Raw genomic sequence first — 26,791 nt, 5'->3', positions numbered from 1 at the left:
AGTTTTGCTCCACTGTTAGGTGGTAAAGAGATCAATTAATTAAATTATTATCAAGTATTTCATGATATGTACTGGTCTTCTTGTCTCATCTCGGTTCTCCACAGGTATAATCCTGCCCCCTATCCCAAACCGCCCTGTCCTCATGGGCTTCACCCCCTTCCTCACCATGCCCTTACCACGGGTCAGTCTCTGCCCCTTCCCTTACCCTGTGGACCAGCACTGTCTGAAGGCCTCACCGCGACGCTACTTCATCCTGGAACGCTCCTATGTGCATTACTACAGATGACGCAGCCTCCATCAAGGCAGCTAGCTACTGTACGGCTAGCCCAGGTCAACGACCCCTTTCCTAACAAAGACCACTTAAACAGAATTAAACTTTGGTATTGTACTGTACAGATATTTGTACTGAATTGAAAATCACTTCATTCACTGTATAAGTAGAATTTGTGTTACTATGATTGTAAAAATCTGTTGTTGTTGAATGGACAATTTGGACTCAGTAATGGTCTACATCAGAGTAGTATATTATAGTGAAGCAAACTATGTATATAAATAAAAACAAGATGACCCAATAATACAGCAGTTTGAAAAACATGCTAATGCAAAAGACATCTCATTTCACCTTAAAGAAGAATAAAAATGATATAAATCTGGCAAATAATTAAAAAAAACTTGGAATAGCACAAGAAATCTGCAGCAGAAAAATAATGCCATAAAGAAATATTTCAAATACAATACATTCAGGGGGGAATCCTAACTCGAGATCCGCATGCGTAAGTCAAATCATTGTCCAAATTTCCCATTGACATGAATACAAGATTTACACACGCACGCACACGGCTCTCAAGTTAGGATTCCACCCTCAATGCATAACCACACAGTTGCAACAAACTGCTGCCACATGAATATGTAATGCTGGATGTTCACTAAATGTCACATGATTAAATGCTCAAGCAGGGTTAATCCGAGTTTAAAAGACCATGCTTCAGACGTTTTACTAGACAACAGCCATGCATAGGCACTGGTGATATACATAGGCACATGAGTGTGGGAGCTGTAACCCTAAGCCAGAGGGACTCAATGATCTTTCTCTGTCCCAACTATGTTTCCTCTGCTTGTAGAGAGAATATCCAATAATAACTTACCCCTGGCATTTGGCACAAACAGGTACAGCTTATGCTACTATATTCATTCTTGTTTTCTATGCACCTGTTGAAATGTGTTTTACATTACACAGTATTTGAATCATCTGATTCAGTAGAGCAGTCTATTAAAAATAGTCTAATCTCAATGACTGAATAGTATCAGAAACATTCAGATTTGTACACCTTTTAAAAAGTTTTGCCAGAATTATTAAGGGTGAAATACACTGAAAAAAGCTGAGTGCAAATTTGATTGTCAGGCACTGACTGTACATACTATGGCTTTAAAATGTAAGGGGTATTCAAGTGGCTTGAGTTATAAAGGTCCCTGTACTCTTCCTTTGACCTCACTACTCTACCAATGCTAGTCTTTGTCGTAGTTCAGCAGGTCGCAGGTCAGGAACAGGTCAGGAACAGGTCAGAGCGGCCACTCTGCATCACTATCTTCTCCAGCTGTAAGCTTGAGGTCTCATGGAGCTCTGTCAGCTCCTTCAAGGGCCAGTCCAGCAGCTGGGCACTGGAGGGCAAGGGGGGAAGACCTGGCTGGTAGTCCTCCAGGGGGTTAGGGTAGAGGAGCTGTCGGAGGGAGGGCATCCTAATGGCCGTCCTCACCAGGTCCAAGAGCCCGGCCAGGGAGAGTGGGTTCAGGGCCAGGCCCAGGCTCTGCAGGGCCCTGCAGCAGCTGAGCGAGGGAAGCAGCGACCCAAGCAGGCCGTTGGTGAGGCCGCAGCCACTCATGGAGAGGTGCAGAAGACAGCCAGATGCCTGGGAGAGGAGGCGTTGCACTGAAGGCAGGGAAGTCTCGTCCAGTCTGTTCTCACTCAGGTCCAGCTGTTGTAGTGTGGAGGCGTGAGGGCTGCAGGACAGGTAGGAGAGATCCGCTGGGGTCAGGCTCAGGTAAGGAAGTTCCAGCACCTCCAGAGGCTGAGAAAGAGAGCTGCAGGCCAGAACAGGCCAGGGGAAATAAGTGGTAGGGGGGAAAACAGATAGTTAATTTGTTTTCTATTATGTATTCACTTCTGCCATGTTAATAACCACATATTTTGTAAAGTGTGCCATACCTTAGTAGCATGCGTAGATGTCCAGGCAGCCGGAGTGCAGTGAGGCTGAGACGGCGTAGCTGACCAAGCTGCCCCAGGCCCTGGGACATGTCCCTCAGTGCCCCCTCCTGACCTGGCATGTCCCTGCGGATGTCAAGGTTGCAGTAGTGCAGGCAGAGGGAACTCAGAGCAGGGAAAATGGAGAGCTGAGGGAGCAGGACAGCCAGGCCAGCCACCCCCAGGCAGCTGTAGCGGATGTCCACCCCAAGGAGGCCCTTGTTGGGCAGGAGGTTCAGAAGGTTCCCGATGCTGGAGACAGAGAGCTCCTCCACACGGAGGTACCTACACTGCAGCTTGAGCGGGCCTGCAGTACCCAGTGCCACACGCACACGCTCCCAGGAGCGGGCGTTGACAAAGAGGTCAGCTCTCACGTGCACCACCACCTCACTGTCAGGCTCTGACTCATCCCCCTTGCTTGCCTTGCTGCCTTCCATCTCACCCTCCTTCCTCCTTTCTAACTCCATCCTCCTCCTAACCCCCTTCACATTCTCCTCACTGCCTAAGCACCCCAGTGTCTCCAACCCCTCCCTATCATCTCTCACCGACTCCTCCGGCCGCCCTCCCTTACCCTCAATCCCTCGCTTTCCTTGTCCTCGCTCTCGTTTGACCATATCCCTCTCCCTCTTCATGGCCAGCACCCTTTTCCTTTCCCGTTCCCCCTCTCTTCTGTGGGTCCTCTGGGCCCCTGCCCTGGCTTGCACAACCATGGTGCAGAGGGCAACAGTGAGGGACCAGCCACCCATGGGGTCTCCCACTCCTCCCTCCTCACACGGCAGCCCACAGAGGTCCAGCACCTGGAGAGCACACCTGTCCACAGAAAGAAGGTAAGGTCATCATCTCTCTGGTGCACATTAATGTATATTGAGAGTAACATATCTATGACATAGGGAGGACATACTGTGAGTCATTATCCCATTCTTAGAAAACATTTTTGTTTTGTAAAGGGGTGTCAATTGTGAAGCAAATAACATACCTTTTGTCTGACAATCCTCTAACCACCGCGAGCAAGAGAGACTGGACACAGAGTCGATTGGGGGGGCTCTGCCCTGGGCTCCTTCGCCCCCCAACCCGGAGAGTCCGCTCCGGCCATCGCTGCACCAATTCTCCAACAGCCAGCGGGCGGGAATTAGTAAAGGCGGCTTCTAGGAGAGGTCCATACAGTTCCCTGGGTACACATCCAAGCCAGCACGGGGACGAACTGTGATCACTGACCACCTCCTTGGCACAAAGATTCACCAAGGAGAGCACCATCTCTGCACAGTGGCAGTGAGAGCGATTACCAAGTTTAAAATTAATTAAAGCTGTTAGCTAATTTGTGCTAAAGAACCTTTCAAAACTTTTCAATTAGCTAGGCCTACATTTTCTGATAACAGCTTGCGAGGCAAAAGCAAAGCGAAGTTCGCAACACTACAGCAAGCGAGATCGGTTGATATACAGGAACCTGAAACGATAGCTAAACTATCCAATAAACTAAAAAAAGAATTAATATGTTCAACCGATATCTAGATAATAAACATCGAGAAACTAGTCGGCGATGACTGGAAATGTCTCTCGGGTCAAAACGATAGTATTGCAGCAGTGCATGATAACTAAACGCGCTGTCTGTATTTGAGGACCGGTACCGTCTGGTTCTGTCTGAAGCAGACTCCAGTGTTTACAATGGTGCCTAATGATGACGCGTGTGACATGCGTCAAATCGTAGGCTGCGTTCGGATTGGACTTGTAACTTTTCCTTGACCTCGCTAGCAAAGGTCCATGAGTCAGGGAGGTCGAGGAAAGGAAAAATGTTGCATTTTCTGTACAATAAGAACGCAGCCGTAGAAATACAAGTCGCACTTAAAGGGGCTATCTTGGATCTAAACAATAACATACATTTTATTGTTTTGTTTATTTAGCGAACAGCTTTAATACATGTAAATATTATTATAATCCTAGTCACAGATAGGGCAAATGTTTATATTTCATTGTTATATTAGATTAGATTCAACGAATATGGTCATCGTTCTGTGTCTGTATGGATGGAAGTCCCATTTTTGCCTTGGCTTACTCAAATTGAAGGGACAGGCAAGATGATAAACAAAGTTCTGAACCCTGCATTTGGCAGCATGAACAGGGCATATGAGGAAATGTGTCTCTCTACTTCTGCGAAATAGCAGATGGAGAACACCATCAGACTTCATTTGTCAAGGACTGTCGACACTGGCCCAGTTTAGTCGCCATATCCCTGGTGTAAACAGGTGTGCTGTGCCTAGAGCAGAGGCGGCAATTACAGTTAACTCATAGGCTGTTGAAATCATTATAACAATATTATATTATTAATATATGATAATTTGCCTATATCACTTGATGATATTTATCATACCGATATATTTTATTATTTCTTTGTTATAAAAAAAAGATCTACTTGAACTTTGATGACTGAAATCGAAAGTAAAAATTGGATGTATAAAAAGCGAATTAAAATAAGTACATTTGTCTAAGTAAGTGGATCAACTATATATCAGCCATCGTAAGTAAAACCTTCGATTAGATCAAGTGCCATTGGCACAGTGCTAGAGAAAGGAAGAAAACAAGTTAGGGTTTCTTTTTTTTCTGAATGTAATGTCGGGTGTAAGGGAGTGGAGAGGTCTGAGTAAGCCTTGGGTCTTTAGTCTACGGCGGAACATAGGTATGACTCTGACAGCGGTGGGAAGCTCATTCCACCACTGGGGCGCCAAGACAGAGAAGAGCCGTGACTGAGCAGAGTGACACCTACGTCCTCGTAGAGATGGCGGTGCCAAGCGACCAGCAGAGGTGGAAGAACAGAGAGGGCTGGGGTTTGTTCCCTTTATCGCCCTGTAGGTGAACACCAGGGTCTTGAATCTGATGCGGGCTGCTACTGGGAGCCAGTGAAGGGTGCGAAGAGGGGGGTGAGATGGAAGAATTTGGGGAGATTGAACACCAGGTGTTACAATAAGCACAGAGTGGCACAAGCAGGGGAGAGGGATTGTGTATGGGAGAGCTACCATGGTGGTAGACACTGGGAACCCATCTCTACCATAGTAGATCCTCTAAGTACCCTGGAGAAGATATGTTGCAGTGTGGGATGATGTGTTCCTGACTGTGGCCCCCATGCCCTCCTCCTGGTCATCCCACTGAGTCTGGACCCAGAGTGGAACAAGCTTTCTGCCCAACGACTAGAGAGTACTGACAAGAGTCTGGAGACACTTCATATTACTGTTCACCCATGCAGACTTGCTGAATGGCAGGAGCATTGCACACCACCTTGAGGGGGCTGTAGGGATTCCAGGGGCTCCTGAACACGTACCATGCCTTTGACAACCTAAAGGAAGACATCACACAGGTCTCCATACTACTGATGAAGATAGAGGAGATGGTGGCACAGAATGATGGAGAATGCTTCAGCGTTAGAGACACCAACCAAGAGATAAAGGAATGATATGTCGAGATTGAGCACCTGCCAATGTGTCTCAACCAATACAAAGCCTGGGTTGAGCAGCTCTTGAGGAAGAGAGAGACAAAACAAGATCCCACCCAGGGGAGGACACTTTCCTCTACAGGCCTGGAGACAGAGACCAATAGTGAACCTAATCAGCCTAGGCTGACCAGATCAATTACAAGTTGAATCCTTTAACTATTAAGGAAAATCTCAGACACAAGAAGATTGTATATTTCATTGCTAGTCTATTCATTTGATTTGACAATACAGTAGATGCACATTTGTGTATTATCTATCTCCATTCTTATTCTAATATAACACTGCAAAAATCTCCTGCGGCGTAGGAATATCATAATACTTTATCGTCATTAAATCACGGCTTCGAACGCCTCTCGGACAATCACAATTCTTGCTTTCATCAACCGGTTGTATAAATGTTCATAATGTATATTTTTTTTAATCATGTTGATGATTCGAATCACTGAGAATATGTTCTCTTCAAGAGACAGCGCGGGAAATCTTGGTGTGTGGTCTATGCCATTGAGTTTACTGGTAGCCACAATTTGTGACTAGACGTACTACTTTTTACGTTTTGATGTTGACATCTAGTTACATAATCTTTCGGAATGCTTACTGAAATCGCGAAATGCCTGAGACAAGGTAATTCTTTCCAGTTTACTGTACCCCAATCTAAAAACAAGTCTTTACGGACGTAATGCAAGGCGGTTTTACTCGTTTACTAATGCAAGGCGCTTTGAGTCGTTGTTTAGCGGTCAAAAGTTTGGACACACCTTCTAATTCAATGTTTTTTTAATTTATTTTTTTATTATTATTTTCTACATTATAGATTAATATTGAAGACATCAAAACTATGAAGGAACACATGGAATTATGTAGTAAACAAAAAAGTGTTAAACAAACCAGAATATGTTTTATATTTTAGATCCTTCAAAGTAGCCACCTTTTGCTTTGATGACAGCTTTGCACACTCTTGGCAAGGTGTGTCCAAACTTTTGACTGGTACTGTATATATATATATAATTATATATAATAATCTACCTTACATAAACAGCTTACATTGGGGTGGATCATGTGCAGCATGTACTATATCAAGGAAGAAATGTTCAAACTGTGACTGTCCAATTATTAATAAAAATTCAATTAACCTTAGTTGATCCACCTTTACAGAGGTGGGATCCAACAAAGTATGCTAGAAAATGGCTATTAACAAGAAGGTCAGCTGATGCAGAGAAAGGAGTCATGTTGGCTGGAGCTCATCATATGAGCCTATCTGGGAACTATTGAGCAAAGACGTCATTGGGAAACAAAGGGTTAGAAACTGTGCAACCGATGTGTGTTTGGACCAATGACTGTAGGAAAATATGGTTATGTAAATTGAAGGAAGGAATACATTAATATGGATTAATGTAGTTTGTGTTTTGTTTCCATATCATACGTAAGATATAGTTCTGATTGTTTGAAGCTAAAGTTGCTAAATAGATCTCAGTAAAAAATAAAAAATGCTTGGCGCCTGCACCACGCACGTCTGTCGCGGGCATTTTTTTTAGGGCTCCCCCACCTCCTGAATCGCTATTTAACCCCTGCCCCCCATTTAGCGGTCATACTTCAGACTCTAAACTTTTGTTTTGTTATAAGGCACTTTTGCATAATTGCCTGTAAATCTGCCCAGGAACGATTTTAAATAAGTATTTTAAAAGAATGCACTTGTTTGTTGTTTTCTGACAGATTTGCCTGTCAATGGGAAAAGATGAACTGAGATTGTAATGCTCACCAGTCAGAACCAAAAGGATTTTATCAGGATTTTTCGTGATGGTGTAACTGTGTCTTGCTTTTTAACATGCCTTCTAACATGGTTTGATATATTACTTCCCATTCTATAAAATGAGTATGGGATAATATTGTATGTATCCTCATCTAATCCTCATGTCATCAAACATCATTATATTTTAATGTTTATCAGAATAAGACATTATTCCATCTTTTGTGAACTATCTGTAATCCAAATTCAACATTAGTCATGTATTTATGTCCATTAGATTTAATGTAACCTTGTTTCCCTATTTTCCACTTTATTTAAAGATATGTTTTCCTTTATTTTGTAGCTACAGTATTTAATAAAAAAAAAAGAAATGGGTCAGTTTCTTCATGTCAGGGTGGTGGTGGGATTATTTTTTTTAAATATTCTGCTGAGACAAAATGTAGAGGTAGAATAACCTGCTCTTGTTATTGCACATTACTGTATCTACCCTGCCTGCCTCCCTGCTAACTTACTCGCTATGGTTAATCAAGCCTTTTCATTTACCCTTTATGTGTAGTAGTCAATGGCTTTCCTTTGTTATGGCCTAAATGCTTCCCGTAGTTATATCACTCCCAGAGACCACAATCACTCTTTCACCTGAACAACCTCAATTCCCTCCCCATTGTGTCCTCTGTATATTTGTGTGTAGAACTGGATTACCTGCCTGATCATTCAAACCAATGCCCTAATCTCAATACCTATCCTGAGCAAGCCCAGTTCCTCAACCCTCCATTTCATGATGATCCTTCATGCCACCTTTCCTCTCTTTACCACACTGATGACTGAGTACATTGTTTGGTTCAAACACAACTTTATTCACATAAGCATACTAGGAAATCAAAACAGGATCTGAGAGGTCATGTGAGCCAACGACCCCCACGCAGAGAACGCAAAGACAACAGAGTTAATTGCCTCTAAAAAATGTATATATATTGTGAAACATTAACAATCATTACTGAAGTAGCTTGTTTATCTGAAGCATTGGTGTGGTGATTCTGTCTTTGATTAGTAAATCTACCTGCACATAAAATAAAATAAAAACTAAAGAATTTGTAATGTTGACTTGAGCAATGAAGAAAAACAGATACAAACACTTGATTGTAGGGATGTGAAACTGATATAGGGGTGGAAACAAGAATAGTTCAGTAATGGGCAACAGAAAACCACATATTGAAGAAGTATGGTAATTGACTTTAGACAGAACAAACAACATAGGCAGAACAACGCGACACAGGCTCTCATGAAATTGATATACGCTGCAAATCTGATGTCCATATTGCTTTCCTTGGCAGTGTTATCCCATCCTTTACTCCTACAGAGGCTAATGTGCAGTAGTAAGAATCAATATTACAAATTCCAATACAAATGCAGCATTTATTTCCAAACTCAGTGCTATAAAAGTGTTCAGTTCTCACAGTAACGTCAAAGATAAAAGCCAGACATAGAGAGGAAGAAAAATCACAAATGAATATCCAGCTGATCAGTCATTCAATCGCATTAGCTCACATAGTTTCAGTTTATAAGCCCCTTCCCCATCCATGGCTCTCACGGATGCTGGTGCTGGACTATATCTGCCTCCAATTTAACTGTGGGTTTTAGTGACATCATTTGCTTGGATCTCCAATGTCGGAGAATGTGCTCGTCCATTAAAAGGAACATTTGTGACATAAGGACACGCCTCCTCTTCCAGTCTTGTATGGGTCTCTTTGGGAATCCAAGCAGAGGCTGGTGTGGAGACAAGCAGGCCTAGGGGTTGGAGAGGCTTCCATACCTAAAGTCCCTAAGGTCATCATGGGAGATTTGTAGGAGGACCACAGTGGAGGCAAGGGGAGCTTAGGGTTAGGGCGAGGTCCTCCAATCAAATAATCAGGCACAGGGTCAGTAACCATGATGGAGGGGGAGAGAGCTGGGTCAGTGGGAGACCCATTCCATATACCCTGGGCATTTCTAAATGTCCTTCAAAGTACTGTTTGAATTCAGCTGATGCAAAAGGCATGAAACATGCATTTGTCAAAAGTAAAATGTTCTTCTTTGATGTGAGGAAATGGCTGTGGGCTTCCTGGGTCCAGCAGCAAACAAGATGAAATCAACACAAAAAAAGGAACAAATTGAAAATTGAGAAGACAGGATAGAAGGTGTGTGGGCCTGGATCTTTGGCCGGGGCTGTGTCTCACAGAGAGTGTTAGACACAGAGAGCACTGGGGAACCTGTAGACAGAGAGAAGGTAGGTAGGCTCAAAGGAGTCTCTGTAATTTGTGACTCAAAGTCAGTGTCTGTGTAACATCATCTCACCTGTCCTCAGTGAATCCATCCAGCTCCTCTTCGTCATCCAGTTCCATGTCCAGCTCGTTGTCCAGAGAACCACGGCCATACCCACTCATGACACTGCAGGAACAGAACCATACCTCATTATCCTTGTATGAAATGAGAGACTCATAGCAGCCATTTGACACTCTAACCATTTCAGTGTCGTTATGTAGAAATAATTAGCTTGTATTTATGTTAGTGTCAGTGAACATTTTTGTATTGATAATGGTAGACAGAGAGATGGCTGCTGTTGCTGCTAACCTGACGGAGCGATAGGTTAAGAAGACAATCCTCTTCAGCTTCTTGTTGTAGAAGAAGTAATTGAAGGACCAGAGGCTGCCCTCCTCCCCGAAGGGGTCTGAGTCCAGGTCAGGGTTGTAGCTGAGATCAGAGAGGGACATAAGGCCTAAATACAAACACTGCATATACCCAGAGGCATATATACATAACTGTACATTAGGGATGGGCATGAATACTCAAGTGCTCGATCGGACATTGAAACTCTACCTTTAACTAGAGATCACATTTTTCCTGCATACTAATATAAATTCTAAATATGCTTGCTATTGATTTTGCAATGTAGATAAGCTAGGTTGCTCTGTATTGGTTGTGACACAAAGTTCAGTCAGTGGTATAATTAAAATGTGTATCAATATCTTTGAATCAATGAATACAAACCGGTAGCCAAAAATGGAGGGGACACACATTTTAATTTCACCACTGACTAAGTGTTGTGTCACAGCCAACACATAGAGAAACCTAGCTTATCTACATTTCAAAATCAATAATGTAAATTCGGGCCATACTGAGTGATCACTGATAGTAAGAAATTGCAGAGTTGCAAGTAGCTATTGAATAGGCCTAAAACTTTTTCTCACATCCACTGTTTTGCCAATCCTCTGCCCACGGCCCATGCCCATCACACATTTTTAATGCTCTTGCCTCCCGACAGCTGTTACTCCAAAATTGGTTGTGCTTCTGACTAGTTAGACTCACTATAGTGTCTGTTCTGACTAGTTAGACTCACTATAGTGTCTGTTCTGACTAGTTAGACTCACTATAGTGTCTGTTCTGACTAGTTAGACTCACTATAGTGTCTGTTCTGACTAGTTAGACTCACTATAGTGTCTGTTCTGACTAGTTAGACTCACTATAGTGTCTTCTGACTAGTTAGACTCACTGTAGTGTCTTCTGACTAGTTAGACTCACTATAGTGTCTGTTCTGACTAGTTAGACTCACTATAGTGTCTTCTGACTAGTTAGACTCACTGTAGTGTCTTCTGACTAGTTAGACTCACTATAGTGTCTGTTCTGACTAGTTAGACTCACTATAGTGTCTTCTGACTAGTTAGACTCACTATAGTGTCTTCTGACTAGTTAGACTCACTATAGTGTCTGTTCTGACTAGTTAGACTCACTATAGTGTCTGTTCTGACTAGTTAGACTCACTGTAGTGTCTTCTGACTAGTTAGACTCACTATAGTGTCTTCTGACTAGTTAGACTCACTGTAGTGTCTTCTGACTAGTTAGACTCACTATAGTGTCTGTTCTGACTAGTTAGACTCACTATAGTGTCTTCTGACTAGTTAGACTCACTATAGTGTCTTCTGACTAGTTAGACTCACTGTAGTGTCTGTTCTGACTAGTTAGACTCACTATAGTGTCTTCTGACTAGTTAGACTCACTGTAGTGTCTGTTCTGACTAGTTAGACTCACTATAGTGTCTTCTGACTAGTTAGACTCACTGTAGTGTCTGTTCTGACTAGTTAGACTCACTATAGTGTCTTCTGACTAGTTAGACTCACTGTAGTGTCTTCTGACTAGTTAGACTCACTATAGTGTCTTCTGACTAGTTAGACTCACTGTAGTGTCTTCTGACTAGTTAGACTCACTATAGTGTCTGTTCTGACTAGTTAGACTCACTATAGTGTCTTCTGACTAGTTAGACTCACTATAGTGTCTTCTGACTAGTTAGACTCACTGTAGTGTCTGTTCTGACTAGTTAGACTCACTATAGTGTCTTCTGACTAGTTAGACTCACTGTAGTGTCTGTTCTGACTAGTTAGACTCACTATAGTGTCTTCTGACTAGTTAGACTCACTGTAGTGTCTGTTCTGACTAGTTAGACTCACTATAGTGTCTTCTGACTAGTTAGACTCACTGTAGTGTCTGTTCTGATTCGGTTTAGCAGCTTCAGTAGCTTCTATTAGGCTACAAATAAAGCACATTTGTTATTTGGATTCACTTTAACTCCCAATTAACTCCCATATTCGGCCGATGGTTTGGCTGATTGCTGAAAGTCATTTGTCCTCTCATCTCCGCTCTGTCTATCCGCTCGATACACACACAGCGCCTCTAGCTAAGCGCGAATGTTAAAGCTGCAGTCAAGGTTTTTTTTATATACCTATATACACATATGAGTCCTCTAAATAAAATCATGTGAGTACTCAAAAAAATGCAAATGTCCCTACTGTACACGACTGCCTACCAACAGCAAACAAACAAACAAAGTACTGCACACGCTGCCCCCCAACACACACACACACACACACACACACACACACACACACACACACACACACACACACACACATACACACACACACACACACACACACACCTGTAGATGTCACATCCCTGCAGGTTGATTTCCTGGTCTATGGCGTTCCACAGCTCTGGCCCCAGGGAGTTGAACTCCTCTCCAACAGCTGAGAACAGGCTGCTGTTCACTGCATTTGCCACCTGAGGGAGACAAAAATACACAATAACTAATACTTGACATTTAGAATACAGATGCGTAAACGTTTCTGCAACCTAAGAGAGGATAACAACAAAAAACTGTGTCAGTCTCTAAGCTCCTTATGTGTATGGCTTTTACAACATGCTTCAAAATATCTGTATCTGTAAGCGACTTTGTAATTGGGCTTGAATGAATGCTTTTAGAAAAGGCCAAGCATCCAATCAGATTGGATTACAGTAACTTTCATGAGGTCTGATATCAGAGGAGGTAGTGCTGACCCAGTTGAGGCTGGGCTCCCGGCTGAACTCGTGGGCACGTGCGGCACTGAAGTCATAGTCTGGCCTGAAAGACTCATTGAGCGTGGTGATGAGGTAAAACAACGTCTTCCTGCAACACTTGTCACTCAGAGGGTTCTGCCCATCCTCACTGCTCTTCCCCAATCTAGAAAAGGGATGAGTGGATCAAGTTATTTCGTTGTAAATTCAGATCTTTATCTATTCATGTTCTACTTCAGTGACTGGTACAGACAGTTAATATCATCTCTCATATGACCTCTATGTGGTGTATACATTGGTGAGTGGGCAAGGGGTTGTGGTACTTACTGGGGTGGGCTGTGGTATTCACTGGATTGGGGGGGCGAGAGGGCCTCCAGGACGTGTGGCTCCCCCTCCTGGCAGAACTGCTTAAACATGTGTTTGTCGTCACCAGCCATTTTACAGGAGTAGCTCTCGATCCTAGGGTGACAGAGACGGACCATGAGTCAAGGTTCTGTACAAAAAGCGGAATCCCATTAACTTAGCAACTAATGGGTGGCATTATATGGTGAATTTTAACAAACTGACCATGTCCCAATTAAAAAAAAAACGCTTTTGATATATATCATATACACACTACACACACATATATACACACACACACACACACACACACACACACACACACACAGTGCCCTGTGTAAGTAATGGGACAGTGAAGCATGTTTTCTTCTTTCGGCTCTACACTCCAAAAGTTTGGATTTGGTTAAAGTAGAGATTCTCAGGTTTTATTTGATGGCATTTGTGTACATATTGCTTTCACCATTCAGAAATTACACCACTTTTTATGCTTAGTTCCCCTATTTCAGAGTACCCAAAAGTAAGTCGATTCATCAAATGTCCAAATTAAGCATTCATGTTTAGTATTTGGTGGACAATCCTTTGCATGCAATAACTGAAGACTGCAACCAATTGACCCCACCAGACGCCAGGTATCTTCTTTGGTGATGCTCTGCCAGGCCTGTACTGCAGCCATCTTGAGTTATTTGTTTGTTTTAAGGTATTTTTACTTAAGGTCTTGTCATCTGGAAATGAAATGCATGTTCAATTGGATTTATATCTGAAGACTGACTTGGCCAGTCAATACCTTTCCATTTTTGAAAAACTCCCTAGTTGCTATGGCAGCATGTTTTGGGTCATTGTTTAACTGTATGATGTAGTGCCATCCAAAGCATGAGGCATTTTAGATGCAGGCTTTTTAGATACTTTTTAGCAAACTGTAACCTGAACATCCTTTTTGAGGATAACTTGGAGTAAAGCGTCTGAAGTTTGGCTGGTGACGTATTCTGCAGATGGTAGTCTCTGACACATTCACTCCTACCTCCTGGAGAGTGTTCCTGATCTGTGGGACAGTTTTGGGTTTTTTCTTAATTTTGGTGAGCAATCTTTGCTTCGGTCATCCACTGTGGAAGTCTTCCTTGGCCTACCAGCCTGTTTGCGATTGCTGAGCTCAGTCCTTTTAATGATGTACCAAGCTGTTGAGTTTGGCAAGCCAAAGGTTTTGGCTGTGTTGCTGATCTTTTTTTTTCTCCTGATTTTTCAGCCTAATAATGGCTTCCTTGACACCTCTTTGATCCTCATGTTGACAGACTCCAATAGCAAACTCCTAAGGCAAATCGAAAGCCTAGAATCAATACTAAACATTGTAAGCTCTCTTATGAATGATGTGATGGAATACACCTGACTTACCAGAAACACCTGTCAAGCCAATTGTCCCATTACTTTTGGGTACCCTAAAATAGGAGGACTATGCATAAAAAGTGTTGTAATTTCTGAATGGTGAATGTATTTATTTGAATATGTAATTTATTTTATCAAATAAAATCTCTACTTTAACCTCATAGTTGATCACACTTTTGGAGTGTAAAAATGCTTCACTGTCCCATTACTTATTCAGGGCACTAATATATATATATATATATATATATATATATATATATATATATATATATATATATATATATATATGTATGTATGTGTGTGTGTGTTTTGTGAATATGGCATACAACAAGCTTGTGTCTCTGTTTCACTGTGTTCTATTTGAGGGGTGAGTGGAATGCCACAGCAGAGGGAGGAGTGGAGCAGGGTCTGGTGATGTGTTTACTTTACCTCCACCCTGGTTATGTAGGAGCAGAGGTTGTGCAACAGCGAAGCTCTGGCTCTGAGAGACACATCATGGGCCTGTCTAATTATAGGAATGGCCAAAGGTCGCTGGGGGTCACATAATGGCATACATGGCCCAGTTTCCACAGACGCAAGACCCCATTGGACAAAACATTAAATACATATGGGACTACTTGTCAATTCTAAGTTCACTGGAGATTGAAAAGCTGTGGAAAACATGTTATTTAAGTATACAGTGCCTTCAGAAAGTATTCAGACCCCTTCACTTTTTCCACATTTTGTTGTGTTATCGACTCAATTTAAAATGGATTCAATTAAAAGAATTTGCCATCAATCCACACACAATACCCCAGAATGACAAAGTGAAAACACATTTTTTGAAATTTCAGTAAATTTATTAAAATTGAAATACCTAAGTATTCAGACCCTTTGCTATGACACTCTTAAAATGAGCTAAAATGCAAAAATGTCATCAACAAATCACTCAATAAGTTGAATTGAGTCCATCTTAATGCAAGGATAATAGCTCATATAATTTTTGAATTAATATATATAAGGTCTCTGACTTGCATAGGAATCAATTACACACTGTGTGGATCAGGTTGTCATTACAAACTGAGCAAATGGAGAATAACAAAACTGCTCAGGAATGCGACGCTGAGGCCTGGGGAGACAGTCTACAGTTGAATGGTGGAGAGGAAAAAGCACAGTCGATGGGACATCATCATCTCAGTCACTCTACAAAATTGGTCTTTAACCAAGTGGCTAAAAAGAATCCCTTAATGGAAAAAGAATCTCTCTCATATCCATAATTGTGTTTGAATTCAAGTGATACAGCAAAGAAAGTGGATGGAAATGTGTTTATTTGGTTTTACGACAAAGCATTATGTTTGGTGCAAATCCAGCACATGCAATGCAGTTTCTGCACCATCTCTTGTGTGAAGAATAGTGGTAGCTGCATCAAGTTATGGGTATGTTTGTCACCGGTAAGGACTGGGGAGTTTGTCAGGATCAAGAGAAAATTATGAAATTTGCTGAGTTGGTAGTGACATCCTAATCCACACAGTGTGTAACTGATTCCAATGCAAATCAGAGACCCTATAAAAACAAAGATTAAATTCCAAAATTACATGAACTATTATCCTTTTCTAATTTCGAAAAAAAAGAAGGTGTTTTCACTTTGTCATTCTGGGGTATTGTGTGTGGATTGATGGCAAATTCTTTTAATTTAAGCCATTTTAAATTGAGTCTATAACACAACAAAATGTGGAAAAAGTGAAGGGGTCTGAATACTTTCTGAAGGCACTGTATGTGAGTGTATTGGAGAGAGTAGGCTTCTTGGTTTAATAAGACAAAACAGCTCTAAAATAGTGGATTGACAGTGTTAAAAACTGTTACAATTTCCATCACACACACTTACATACATGCTTATATAGTTGGCTGCATGTGAGTGTGTTTCATCGGGGCTCTGGTCTCAGTTGAACATTGCTTTATAAATACTAAGAATTTGCACAGGGTAGCTTTTTTATTAGGGGTGGAAAGAGGCAACCACGTAGGTCACGTTGTGTTGAAGCCAGCTTGGCAACTCCTGCTATCATGGGCCATACTAATCCAGTAAGCAGACTAAACACCAGCAAACTTGCCAACTCTGATAACACTCAGCTGTGTGTGTGTGTGTGTGTGTGTGTATCTGCCTGTCTCTGTGTATAAGCTCAATAACACTCTCCATTACAGTCTCCAAATAGCCACAAAGGCCTGTTAGAGGACACTCTGTCCTGCTTCACAGCCTGGACAGGGGTCACCACAACCAGTCCTGCTCCATACCCACTGGGTCCATAACCCACAGCCTTTTATGTAACATAACCACTCCAACTGTGACCTCAAGGTCTGCTGTAGCTAATCAACCCCACTGTTGCATAACAGAAAACAATCATCTTCCATATTAATGGGATCGAGACTTTTGATGAGAGCTTAGCCATATTAACAATATTATCCATAATTACGTGCAGGCTAACCGAAACTGAGCATTGAATGAGGTTATATTTTTATCGAAATCATATTGCATAACACCTGATCTTGCCTTGCATTGTTTGGTCTCTCTCATGCACATACTTATCATCTGCACCATTGACCTTTAGCACAAAGACACACCTAATGTGGAAACACACCCCCTTCTGGCTTCATATCACCTCTGACTAGATTGGTTGGTGTGTCTGTCTGTGGTACTAAAACAGACGTGTGTGTATTTTGGGCAGGGGTTTTGAACGGGTTGCTTGGATTGCCCTGCAGTTTTCCCCTCTAAGTTGTATAGTCCACTATGTCTGCACATACAAGTACAAGCTGTCACTCTGTATGTGCCTTTGTCCTTAGGCAAGGCTGTATATTTGATGTATGGTGTTCATGCTCACACAAAGCCCCTTGTGTTCATCTGGCCTTTTAAAATAGAGCCTCTTAGGCCAATCAAACATAGGGCCTACACCCCTAAAACACCATTCAGAGGAGGAGGTGGTGGGGTGTTGTGGTCTGTGTACAGCAGCTGACCCTTTGGCAGTAAAGCAGGACAACAGTGCACTGTGTGTTGACATTTGAAAACTACCGCTTCGCTCCACTATCGCTTTTTAAATATTGTCTCATAATGCTCTGTGAGCATCTATGAAGTCCTCCGAATGTTTTAGGGTAGCAAGCCAATTACCTGCCAAGGATGTGTGACTCTCCTGTTTCAACACAGAGCTGGGAGCTCAGAGCCTCAAAACTGGAACTCTCCAACAGTTTCATTGTTGCCTGTGGAAGAAGAGCAGTGTTCAAAACCAAATAGATAACCCTTCACACAGCCGGTTATATTGGTAACGACAGTGAGTGAAGCAATTTTAATGGCTTTTCTATTGCTTAGGCAGGTTAGCTGAAGTATCATATTGCTCATGTAATAAAAAACAAGAGGCATATAAAATAAGTGGTTCCTTTTGTGCTGTTATTGAGCTTCTTGGATAGGTATTCAAAGTGTGCACTGTGAATGGGTCAAAAAACGGTTCCAATTGAAGATTAGAATGATGATATGTTACTTGCCCAGATAAAATGTAACCTGGTGCTGGAAACAGGGTTTATGATTTCGACCACTGACCTAGCTGTCACCTATCAACAAAAACGCCCCAAATCACCCCATCCCCCCACTTTTTTTTCTTTCTTTTTTTTTCAAAATATCCCCTGCCCCCACACCAGCTAGTCTTCCTGGTTTCATGTATTCACACATTTAGTGGCAAGCTAAATGCAATTTAGATGGTTATATGGGGAAATCTATTATTTGTAAGCTACATTAATTTGACTAACGTTAGGCCTAGGCCTATTTGATTGACTAAGCAAGCTGCTGAAATCAATCGAAGCGAAGCATAAACAATAAACAAATAGCTATGTATCTTATCTTGATGATAATGACAGCCATCAGCTCACCAAATATCGACACAAATCGGTCTCTTCACAAATCCGTAGTAGTACTCGGCGTTATTGAATCCTCGCGTGCACAACAAGACTTGATCGGTTGTTGTTATGTTGCGTCTTTTTTGGGGCAATAATACTAGCCTAGCTAACTAGAGCCTATGAAGCTAGCTAGCTGCCTACGCTAGTACTGTTGAGTTGTCAGGCTAGTTATTCACTGAAATTTTGCATTATGCAACAACAGCGCTCGGTCGAGATTGACTTATTGTGTAAGCACCTATCTTTATCGAAAAACCGCTCTTCCCGATTAAATGCGACGACATTAAATCTAAAGATCGTCTTCTGAATTCGTCTGCCTCGAACTGCAGCGGCATCCCCGAATGACCAAGCTAGCTACTTCACAATTTGACAAAGATCCGATTTCTAAACAAAGATCAAGTTCCCTTTTATGAATCGACTCGCCCAGTTTGTAACTACTTAGCTAGCTAGTCCCTGTGTTTTAAGCGTTCAGATAAGCTACCGTGTCTTCGATTTAGTAGCTTTATTCAGATGGCTAGCCTAGTAACAATCACAACAACAACGGAATCCACTGTACTCTCTACCCCGCCTTCGCAATGTTTCCTATTTAAATCTCCATTGTCACAGACCACACCCACTGATTAAATTGTCGTGGGCTCAGTTACTCTGATTGGCTGGCGTGTCTGTCAGTATACATTTTGACAGGTATGGTTAGGCAGTACGTTAAATCAATTCAAATATTGATTGGTTGAAAAAACTGAGCACTAGTATTGAGACCATCATTTTGGAGAAAGAGGTCATAGCAGAGAGAGGTTAGTAGGAGTATAGAAAACGAGTATATTGAATACAATTGAGTATACTGGACTGGTAACTGACAACCGATGGTACAACTGATTTTGAAAACTTGGGTAGCGGTGGACATTTGCAGGATCTGGGATGGTTATCTTTTGTAGTACAATTTTACAACATGCGGGGGCGCCAATGATACGGAGCAGAAGCAGAAGAAGAGAAACAAACTCATCGCACGCACTTGCTTCCTGTTCACTCTCGGTGATAAGTCCTGTGCTAATAAAATGAGTTGCTAGGCTAGACTACGATGAAACAGCTATTTTTATGGCAAGAGCTGGTGGCAACATCGGGGTGGTGGTGATAAACACACCGGGAACGGTGTCTTGACGTCTCCTATACCCACATGAGACAGTCGGCGGGGGAATGTCGCTGAGCTCAGGCGGGTGGACTCACACCCCACCTCCGGACTTGTCCTCAACTATCCCCGGCTGTGGTGCCTTGCAAACTGGCTGCCAAACCGTGTTAATGTCGGTACGAGTGTCAGTGTGCCACTCTGGTATTCGGCCGCTCTGTCTTCCAGGGGCAGGTGATGAGTCACTCCGACTCCAGCTCAGTATGGACCCTGGAAAGTCCGGGGAATTCCGCCTCACTTTACGGGACGCCAGCGGAACAGGTCGGAGCGTGGTAAGAAGAGCTAACGTTAGTAACAATGAGGGAAATTGACCTATTTTCAGTTTCAGTCTGCTCTACAGTTGACCATGTCGTCACTAAACAGCGCACATTGCAGTTTTACTAGTAGGTTAAGCTGTCAAACCCAATGCAGGAAAGTTGAGTCACATGTTGTTATTGTTATTATCGATGTGTGGCAGGCATAGATGGACTGAGATGGGGTCTCCTTTTCTTGTTGTACATTCTATGCTGTATGACGATGTTATCTATATAATTGTTGTTGTTACATGTCTGTCACGCACAAATAACGAATTGTAACCATCAGGGAGATGTCTGGGGTTTGATTTTTGTGGCTTGTTTTCTCTTTGAACATGGTCCAATGATTTGAAGACCAATGCATCTTTGGTGACTGTTAGCTAGTATTACACTTCTTCTGTGCCTCAGCCAGGAGTACAGTCAGATCTTGTACCTAGCTTGATCAACATAGTTTAAAGACAAACTCAAATATACATCACTCTCGTCTCATCTTTTCTCTCTCCCTCCTTATCCATCTCTTCCAGTCCATTGCAGAGTTTGACTTGAGGTCTGTGCATTATGAGGTGAAGTCACCAAAATGTCATGAGCTGAGTTTGGCCACACCTCCTCATGACCGCATCAGCTTCAACTTCCGCTGCGAGCAAGAGGCGCAGGAGTGGGCCACTGTGGTGATGTCATCATTGAGAGAAGCACACAGGGGTCAGTCACACACTTGCTCTCTCCCACTCTTAGATCTGATTTGTTTGTCCAAACTCTTGTTTGTACTCTCTTCATAGTCTCTCTGTGTACTAATCAGAAACCTCTGTGTGTGTGTGTCCCATGCTCAGTTGCAGACAGCCCTCCCACTGATGACAGACAGCTGCCTCTGGAGGCTTTGGAATCTCCGAACTCTGCAGCCTTGCCACGCACAGGTGCACAACAGGGCAGGGGAGCATAATACTACATTCAATCATGGGAGTGTACAGTCAGAGATTATCTGAAAGAGACTTTGGTACAGTAACTTTGAATTGTTCTTGATTCTGTCATATTGACCCCCTGCCCCTCACTTTATCTTTGTAGAGGAGATGTGTACTGAGCTTACCCGGGCCATTGAGGCAGGTGACACAAAGGCCGCCTCCATTTTTGCAGCCACATTGGCGCGGCAGCAGGTAGCACTCAAGATCCAGCCCTCTGAGAGGAGCTACGCTGACACAGAAATTAGGTGAGGGTGTTTGAGTAAAAGAGAGCAGCTAGGATGAAGATTAATTATGAGACGTAAAAGACAAGTACTATGGAGCTTATGATTGTGTTTTTCTGTCTAAAAGCTTGGCTGTTGTTGTGGAGGATTCTTCGTCTTCCTGTTGTGTTACAGTGAAAGTCTTACCCCACACAACCATTGCGGTACTCAAACAGCAGGTCAGTCTGAAACCTGTCATGTCTTCATGTTCTCTCTCTAGAATATCACCAACAAGATCCAATATAACCCACCACTCTGTCTGTGTCTCTGTGTCCCTTATTGTTATCACTGCTCATCTGTTTGGCTTGGTCGGATCGTCCAGAGCTGCTGATCGTTTCTACCTTTTCTATGTTTCTATTTGATCAATTCTCACTCTTTCTGTCGTGCCCTAGGTGTTCTTGGAGTATGGCTTCCACGCACGGGTACAGCGCTGGGTAATTGGCCAGTGCCTGTGCGCTGACCAACGCTCGCTGGCCTCATACGGCGTGCGCCAGGATGGGGACACGGCCTTCTTGTACCTACTGTCGGCGCGTCACGCCCGCCTGACGCGCCAGCTGCTCCAGCAGGACCAGGAGAGCGCCCTCCTCACCTCTCCTCCCCCTCTGCCCTCCAGCCTTGACCCCTCATCCCAGGACTGGAGATCTTACAGCACCCTGCCCCCTAGACTGAACCACAACAGCCTAGGTGAGCCTCCCAAAGTTGCCTCCCACACACACATGCACTTAATACTCAACCACACACAGGTCCAATTCCAAATCCACTCCTAGCCCCTTACCCAGAAGCACTTCGGTTTAAGCAACATGGTCATGTTTCTTACACCTGTCCAATCCTTTTAGATCTTCAAGTGCCATGGGGTAGTTGGAGATGGGGCTCGATTCAGTAAACGTGCATACTGGCCACTGACCCATTTTTCTTCTCCTGTCCCTACAGGCACGACTGCTACAGGGGGGGCTGAGAGAGGGAACATCAGTGAGATCCGAGATCTCATCAACCTGGAGATGCCTCAACTCAACGAAGCACTTTCCCCCAGCAAAACAAGCCCCCAGGTACACACTAGCTCTGTAACTACTTACACAGTAACAACAGTATCCCTATGGAGTATTTGAGAAAGTATTCCACTAAGTTATGTGATGTAATGTGTCTCACACACACATGACATAAATAGGGTCAGAGTTGCTTGCTGTGATCTGACCAGTAAAAAGTGTGGGTTCTAGTTATAACCTATATACTGTATAATAAACTCTTGCCCTAGAAATGAATGATATATACTTCACATAGGTAGCCAACACTCCCACACAATAAGGTCCCTCTTTGTCTCAGGGTTGGGCGTGCCCCTCTTGCACATACATTAATAAGCCCACACGACCCGGCTGTGAGATCTGCAGCACTGACCGCCCCGAGAGCTACACCATCCCAGGGGGCTACAAACCAGACCCACTGGAGCTTCGCCGCATACAGCAGGAGAAAGAGGCCCACAGACAGTACCAGCAGGTAGGACCCTCTGATGCTTTCACACACACACACACACACACACACACACACACACACACACATACACAGCACACGCACACAGTAGTGGGTAAAGATTAATTAAGGGAGATATATAGGCTTAGTATGAGCAGGATACATTTAAATGTTGAGGTGGGAGTAGGGTGGAGAACTATTAGGGGCAGTGGAAGCAAGAATGGTTGGATAGGCTCTCTAAGGCTGACTCTCTTCTCTTCTGTCTCTTTGTTTTTTGAAGGAGAAGGGGAGAAGAGAGGAGCTAAGGAGCGCTGGTGCTCAAAACAGCTCACTACTGCAAAACCTGGACCAGGACTACTGACACACACACACACACACACACACACACACACTCACTGTCTCTCACTCACTCCACATTACAATCACAGAGAAACAAACTGACTGGCATACACACATGGTGACACTCTATTACACAACTACATACTTGGATGGTTCTCTTCAAATCTTGCACTCACACGTCACTGAGCAGTAGACATTGAGCTCAGGACACTGCTCAGTCGCTGCTTTCTGGCTACGTACCCCAATGATCTATATACATATAGATATAGTACATAGGTCAGTGACCTATCCTCTCTGAAAATACAAGTATGTCAGCACATAAATATGCTTGTATGAATTAAGTAAATGGATGAATCATGACTATTCTTTGTTTATATGTTTGTATATAGGAACATGCTAAAACAATTATTTAGTATGTTTGTCATGAAGAACAGTACTTAAACTATGCTGCAAAGTCCAGATTTGGCATGTTTGTTTAGTATGTGCCATTCAGTTGAACTTAGAGTATCAGAGAAGGTCAATAGACTCTGCGGTGCTCCTCACACCTTTCTGTTTTGTTGCAGTCTAGGGCACCAAGGTTGAAAACTTGGCTTGTTTTTATTGACATCAATCAAAAGGGTTGTTTTTAATGTATGGATTTTCAGAAGGTATACTTGGCCTTTTGGGTGAATGTACATCAATGTCATTGCAATTGTATTTAACTGCAAAATAGCAGTCAAATAAAAAAATGTTTTAAAGTTGATGTGTGTGTGTGTATCTGTATGTGTGTGCTTGTTTATCATGACATACTTTCTGGTCTTGTATAGATCATTTAGTTAAAATAACCAACATTTATTTTTGTTGTTACAACACTTATTTGGCACTTACTGGTTTTGTGGACCTCCCACCCAGGCAAGAGAGGTAGAGCGAAGGGAGAACTTTGCTCGGCTGGTCATGATGGACGGTCAGGATCTGGTCCTGAATCCGGAGGCTGTGGACTGCAGGATCTGCTATCTGGACCTGCAGCCTGGGGAGGGCGTCCTGCTCAGGGAGTGTCTCCACTGCTTCTGCAGGTAAAACACCAAGTCTGCATCTCAAAAGCCTAAAGTGACTTCCTCTCCATGTCTACTTTTCTCCACCTTAAACAGTATGGCAGAAATTCCTCTCAGGTGACCAGAGAGTTAGGTGCCGATATCATCATATTTCACTCACACATCCAGTCCTTTCTAAACTAAGGGGTTGACTCGATTTCAGAGAGAGCGATTGACAGACAGACAGAGATGTCTAATGCAAAAGCCTGTGTGTGGTTTCTACAGAGATTGCCTGCACTCAGTAATCCTTCTGTGTGAGGACCCTGAGGTGTCCTGTCCATACCGTGACGATACATATGCCTGCGACTGCACTCTGCAGGAGAGGGAGATCAGAGCTGTGAGTGAAGACTTCCTTGCCTTCTTATTTATAATCATACTAGCTTCACAATGGACACTAATGTAGTTATATTAACGTAGACTATTGGAGGAACCTTTTCATTTTATTCTGCTCTACAGAAGATTGTTACGTTCTACACTGGTTAATGTAGACCAGGCATTGCATGCGTAACATAACAATACTAGTCATCTAATATTGTCTTGCTCTCCCCACCACTCTTTTACCTTCAGTTGGTGTCAGGAGAGGAGTATGAGCGCTGGCTGCAGAGAGGCTTGTCTGTGGCAGAGTCTCGCTGTGAGGGCAGTTACCACTGTGCCAGCCCAGACTGCTCTGGCTGGTGTGTGTACGAGGACACGGTCAACGTCTTCCACTGCCCCGTCTGTGGCAAACAAAACTGCCTGCTCTGCAAGGTACCCTCACACTTATCTCCTGATTGAGATTCTGGGGCCGTAGGAAGTCAACACTGGGGACGGGAAGTTGTCAGCAAGTCTCCACCCCCCTTTTTTGGTTTTTGCCTGATCTGCTCGCGATCCCCCTCCTGTTCTACCCTGCCTTGCCTAATGAAATCATGGAGGAGTTAGCTGAATATGTTTTCAATGCCATCATTTCACAGGTGAGCAGTGTGCATTAAGTTCTCTCTCTCTCTCTCTCTCTCTCTCTCTCTCTCAGGCGATTCATGAGGGGATGAACTGTAAGCAGTATCAAGATGATCTGACAGCCCGTGCTGTGAATGACTCTGCAGCCCGGAGAACCAGAGATCTGCTGAAGGTGACCTACAATAAGACACCTTTACGCACAAGTGCTTTGATTCCAGGAAGCATTTAAGTGTTTGTGTCTGAGCCCACAGTCTAGAGAGCAGGAATTTGTGAAATTGAAATTCATGTGCAAATTCATGTGCATGTGAAATTCACATCTCTGAGCCCTCTCACAGGCCAACCATGAAATCTAATGCTTAACTTTACTAAATACAGTGCTTATTCATGTGTTAGGTACTATTCATATCATATTAACAGATGATAACTTGTCTCTTCCCCACAGACTCTAGTCCGGTCTGGGGAGGCCATGCATTGCCCGCAGTGTGGCATTATCGTGCAGAAAAAGGAGGGTTGTGATTGGTTGCGGTGCACGGTCTGTCACACTGAGATCTGCTGGGTCACCAGAGGGTCACGCTGGGGGCCAGGGGTAAGAGCCTGACCCTTTTTCTGTCTCTCTCCCACTCAAACCTGGTCTAAGCAACCCCTAGGCCATACCCCCACTTAATGTAGATCTGAAAGGATTGGATAGGTATAAGCAATATGTGGTAGCTCCACCATGCTCTCTAACTTTCTCCATATTGCTTATGACGTGAAATGCAGTGATTTGGTGCCTGTCTGACATCTCTAATATTCTCCCCCAGGGTCCAGGGGACACCAGTGGAGGCTGTCGCTGCAATGTCAACAAGCAAAAATGTCACCCAAAGTGTCAGAACTGCCACTGAGATGTATGGGGTGTGAAAGAGCGAGTGAGTGTGTCAAAGTTACAACTGGAAGAGAGAGTAAGAATCAGAGGATAGAGAACCATAAGCCAAAGTTGATCATGCAGGACAAATGAGTGTGCCGCTACTTAAATGATTAATCATTGCACTGCACATTTAGCTATGCATGTTTTGGGTTTAGTTTTTCCTCCCTGAGAGTCATGCAATACTGCTCAGGGAAGCATTAGAATAAGTGTCCTTAACCTTTCAATGCTCAAAGCTAAAGTCTGCTAATGAGCATTGCGGGGGTAATAACAGAGAACACTGTGTTCTGTAAATAATGCAATTTTCTGCATGAAAATAGAACAAACATATCTTTATTTAAACCAACATTGGATTGCGTTGCCGGAGAGTACCAGCGCCATCATGGAAGTTCATGAGAGTTTGTGTCAAATGAATACTGCCTCTTCTGCCACATTCTATATTTCTATAGCACCTCAGAATGAATGCCAGGCTCTGCCATCTAGATCTGATGCTAAGTGTTCTGTTCTATTTATGACTCACATGCTCTGATATGTTATATATCTGATTGAAAGTGTCTGTAGACCTTGCTGTTTACCAATGTTTTTCTGTCTGTGTGAAAGAATCAGTGGATTTGCTCAGGGGCTGCTGGTGTTCCATTGTGCCTTAACAGTACGTCAATAAAGCCACTCTAAACACAGAGTCAGTGTATTTGTCTAAACATGCCGGTTAAATTAATTACCCATGTTTGTCAGAGCCTATAATTGTCAATTGTACATTTCATATAGAGTTTACTTACTTAAAGTAATAAAGCATCATATGGTTTTGGATACATTAATCCATCTATAAAAATGTGTCACCCCACTTTGAAGTAAACAAAAAAAAAGAAGAAGAATATTGCACTTCAAGTGAAAACTTTGGCAATGTTCAAAACTTGACACTAGATGGCATAGCATATGTCTGAA

The 26,791-nt window shown here is 43.1% G+C and overlaps 3 protein-coding genes across 3 annotated transcripts; 1 reads left to right on the top strand and 2 right to left on the bottom strand.

Annotated features, from left to right (window-relative positions):
* Positions 1 to 540: 540 nt before the first annotated feature.
* LOC310814003 (leucine-rich repeat-containing protein 14) lies at positions 541 to 3,613 on the bottom strand. Its single transcript, XM_083683214.1, has 3 exons — positions 3,216 to 3,613; positions 2,204 to 3,049; positions 541 to 2,079 (listed from the first exon to the last, which is right to left on the bottom strand). The coding sequence occupies exons 1-3, from the start codon at positions 3,491 to 3,493 to the stop codon at positions 1,539 to 1,541; spliced, it is 1,665 nt and encodes a 554-aa protein (XP_083539340.1). The 5' UTR covers positions 3,494 to 3,613; the 3' UTR covers positions 541 to 1,538.
* Positions 3,614 to 8,300: 4,687 nt separating this feature from the next.
* Positions 8,301 to 18,991, bottom strand: maf1b (MAF1 homolog, negative regulator of RNA polymerase III b). The gene is made up of 8 exons (XM_083674246.1): positions 18,432 to 18,991; positions 17,678 to 17,767; positions 13,150 to 13,281; positions 12,826 to 12,988; positions 12,428 to 12,549; positions 10,069 to 10,188; positions 9,793 to 9,885; positions 8,301 to 9,707 (listed from the first exon to the last, which is right to left on the bottom strand). Exons 2-8 carry the CDS (start codon positions 17,758 to 17,760, stop codon positions 9,683 to 9,685), a joined length of 738 nt encoding a protein of 245 aa, XP_083530372.1. The 5' UTR covers positions 17,761 to 17,767; positions 18,432 to 18,991; the 3' UTR covers positions 8,301 to 9,682.
* A 253-nt stretch (positions 18,992 to 19,244) lies between these two features.
* shrprbck1r (sharpin and rbck1 related) lies at positions 19,245 to 26,511 on the top strand. Its single transcript, XM_083679428.1, has 14 exons — positions 19,245 to 19,905; positions 20,451 to 20,625; positions 20,754 to 20,837; positions 20,986 to 21,127; positions 21,231 to 21,321; positions 21,535 to 21,826; positions 22,073 to 22,188; positions 22,463 to 22,633; positions 23,837 to 23,997; positions 24,241 to 24,352; positions 24,583 to 24,762; positions 25,022 to 25,120; positions 25,391 to 25,534; positions 25,749 to 26,511. The coding sequence occupies exons 1-14, from the start codon at positions 19,645 to 19,647 to the stop codon at positions 25,827 to 25,829; spliced, it is 2,109 nt and encodes a 702-aa protein (XP_083535554.1). The 5' UTR covers positions 19,245 to 19,644; the 3' UTR covers positions 25,830 to 26,511.
* The last annotated feature ends 280 nt before the right edge of the window (positions 26,512 to 26,791 follow it).

Source organism: Argentina silus, assembly GCF_951799395.1.
Source record: "Argentina silus genome assembly, chromosome: 1".
In the NCBI taxonomy this organism is placed as follows: Eukaryota; Metazoa; Chordata; class Actinopteri; order Argentiniformes; family Argentinidae; genus Argentina; species Argentina silus.
Note: the sequence above shows the minus strand (reverse complement) of the source record. Positions and strands in the feature narration are given on the sequence as shown.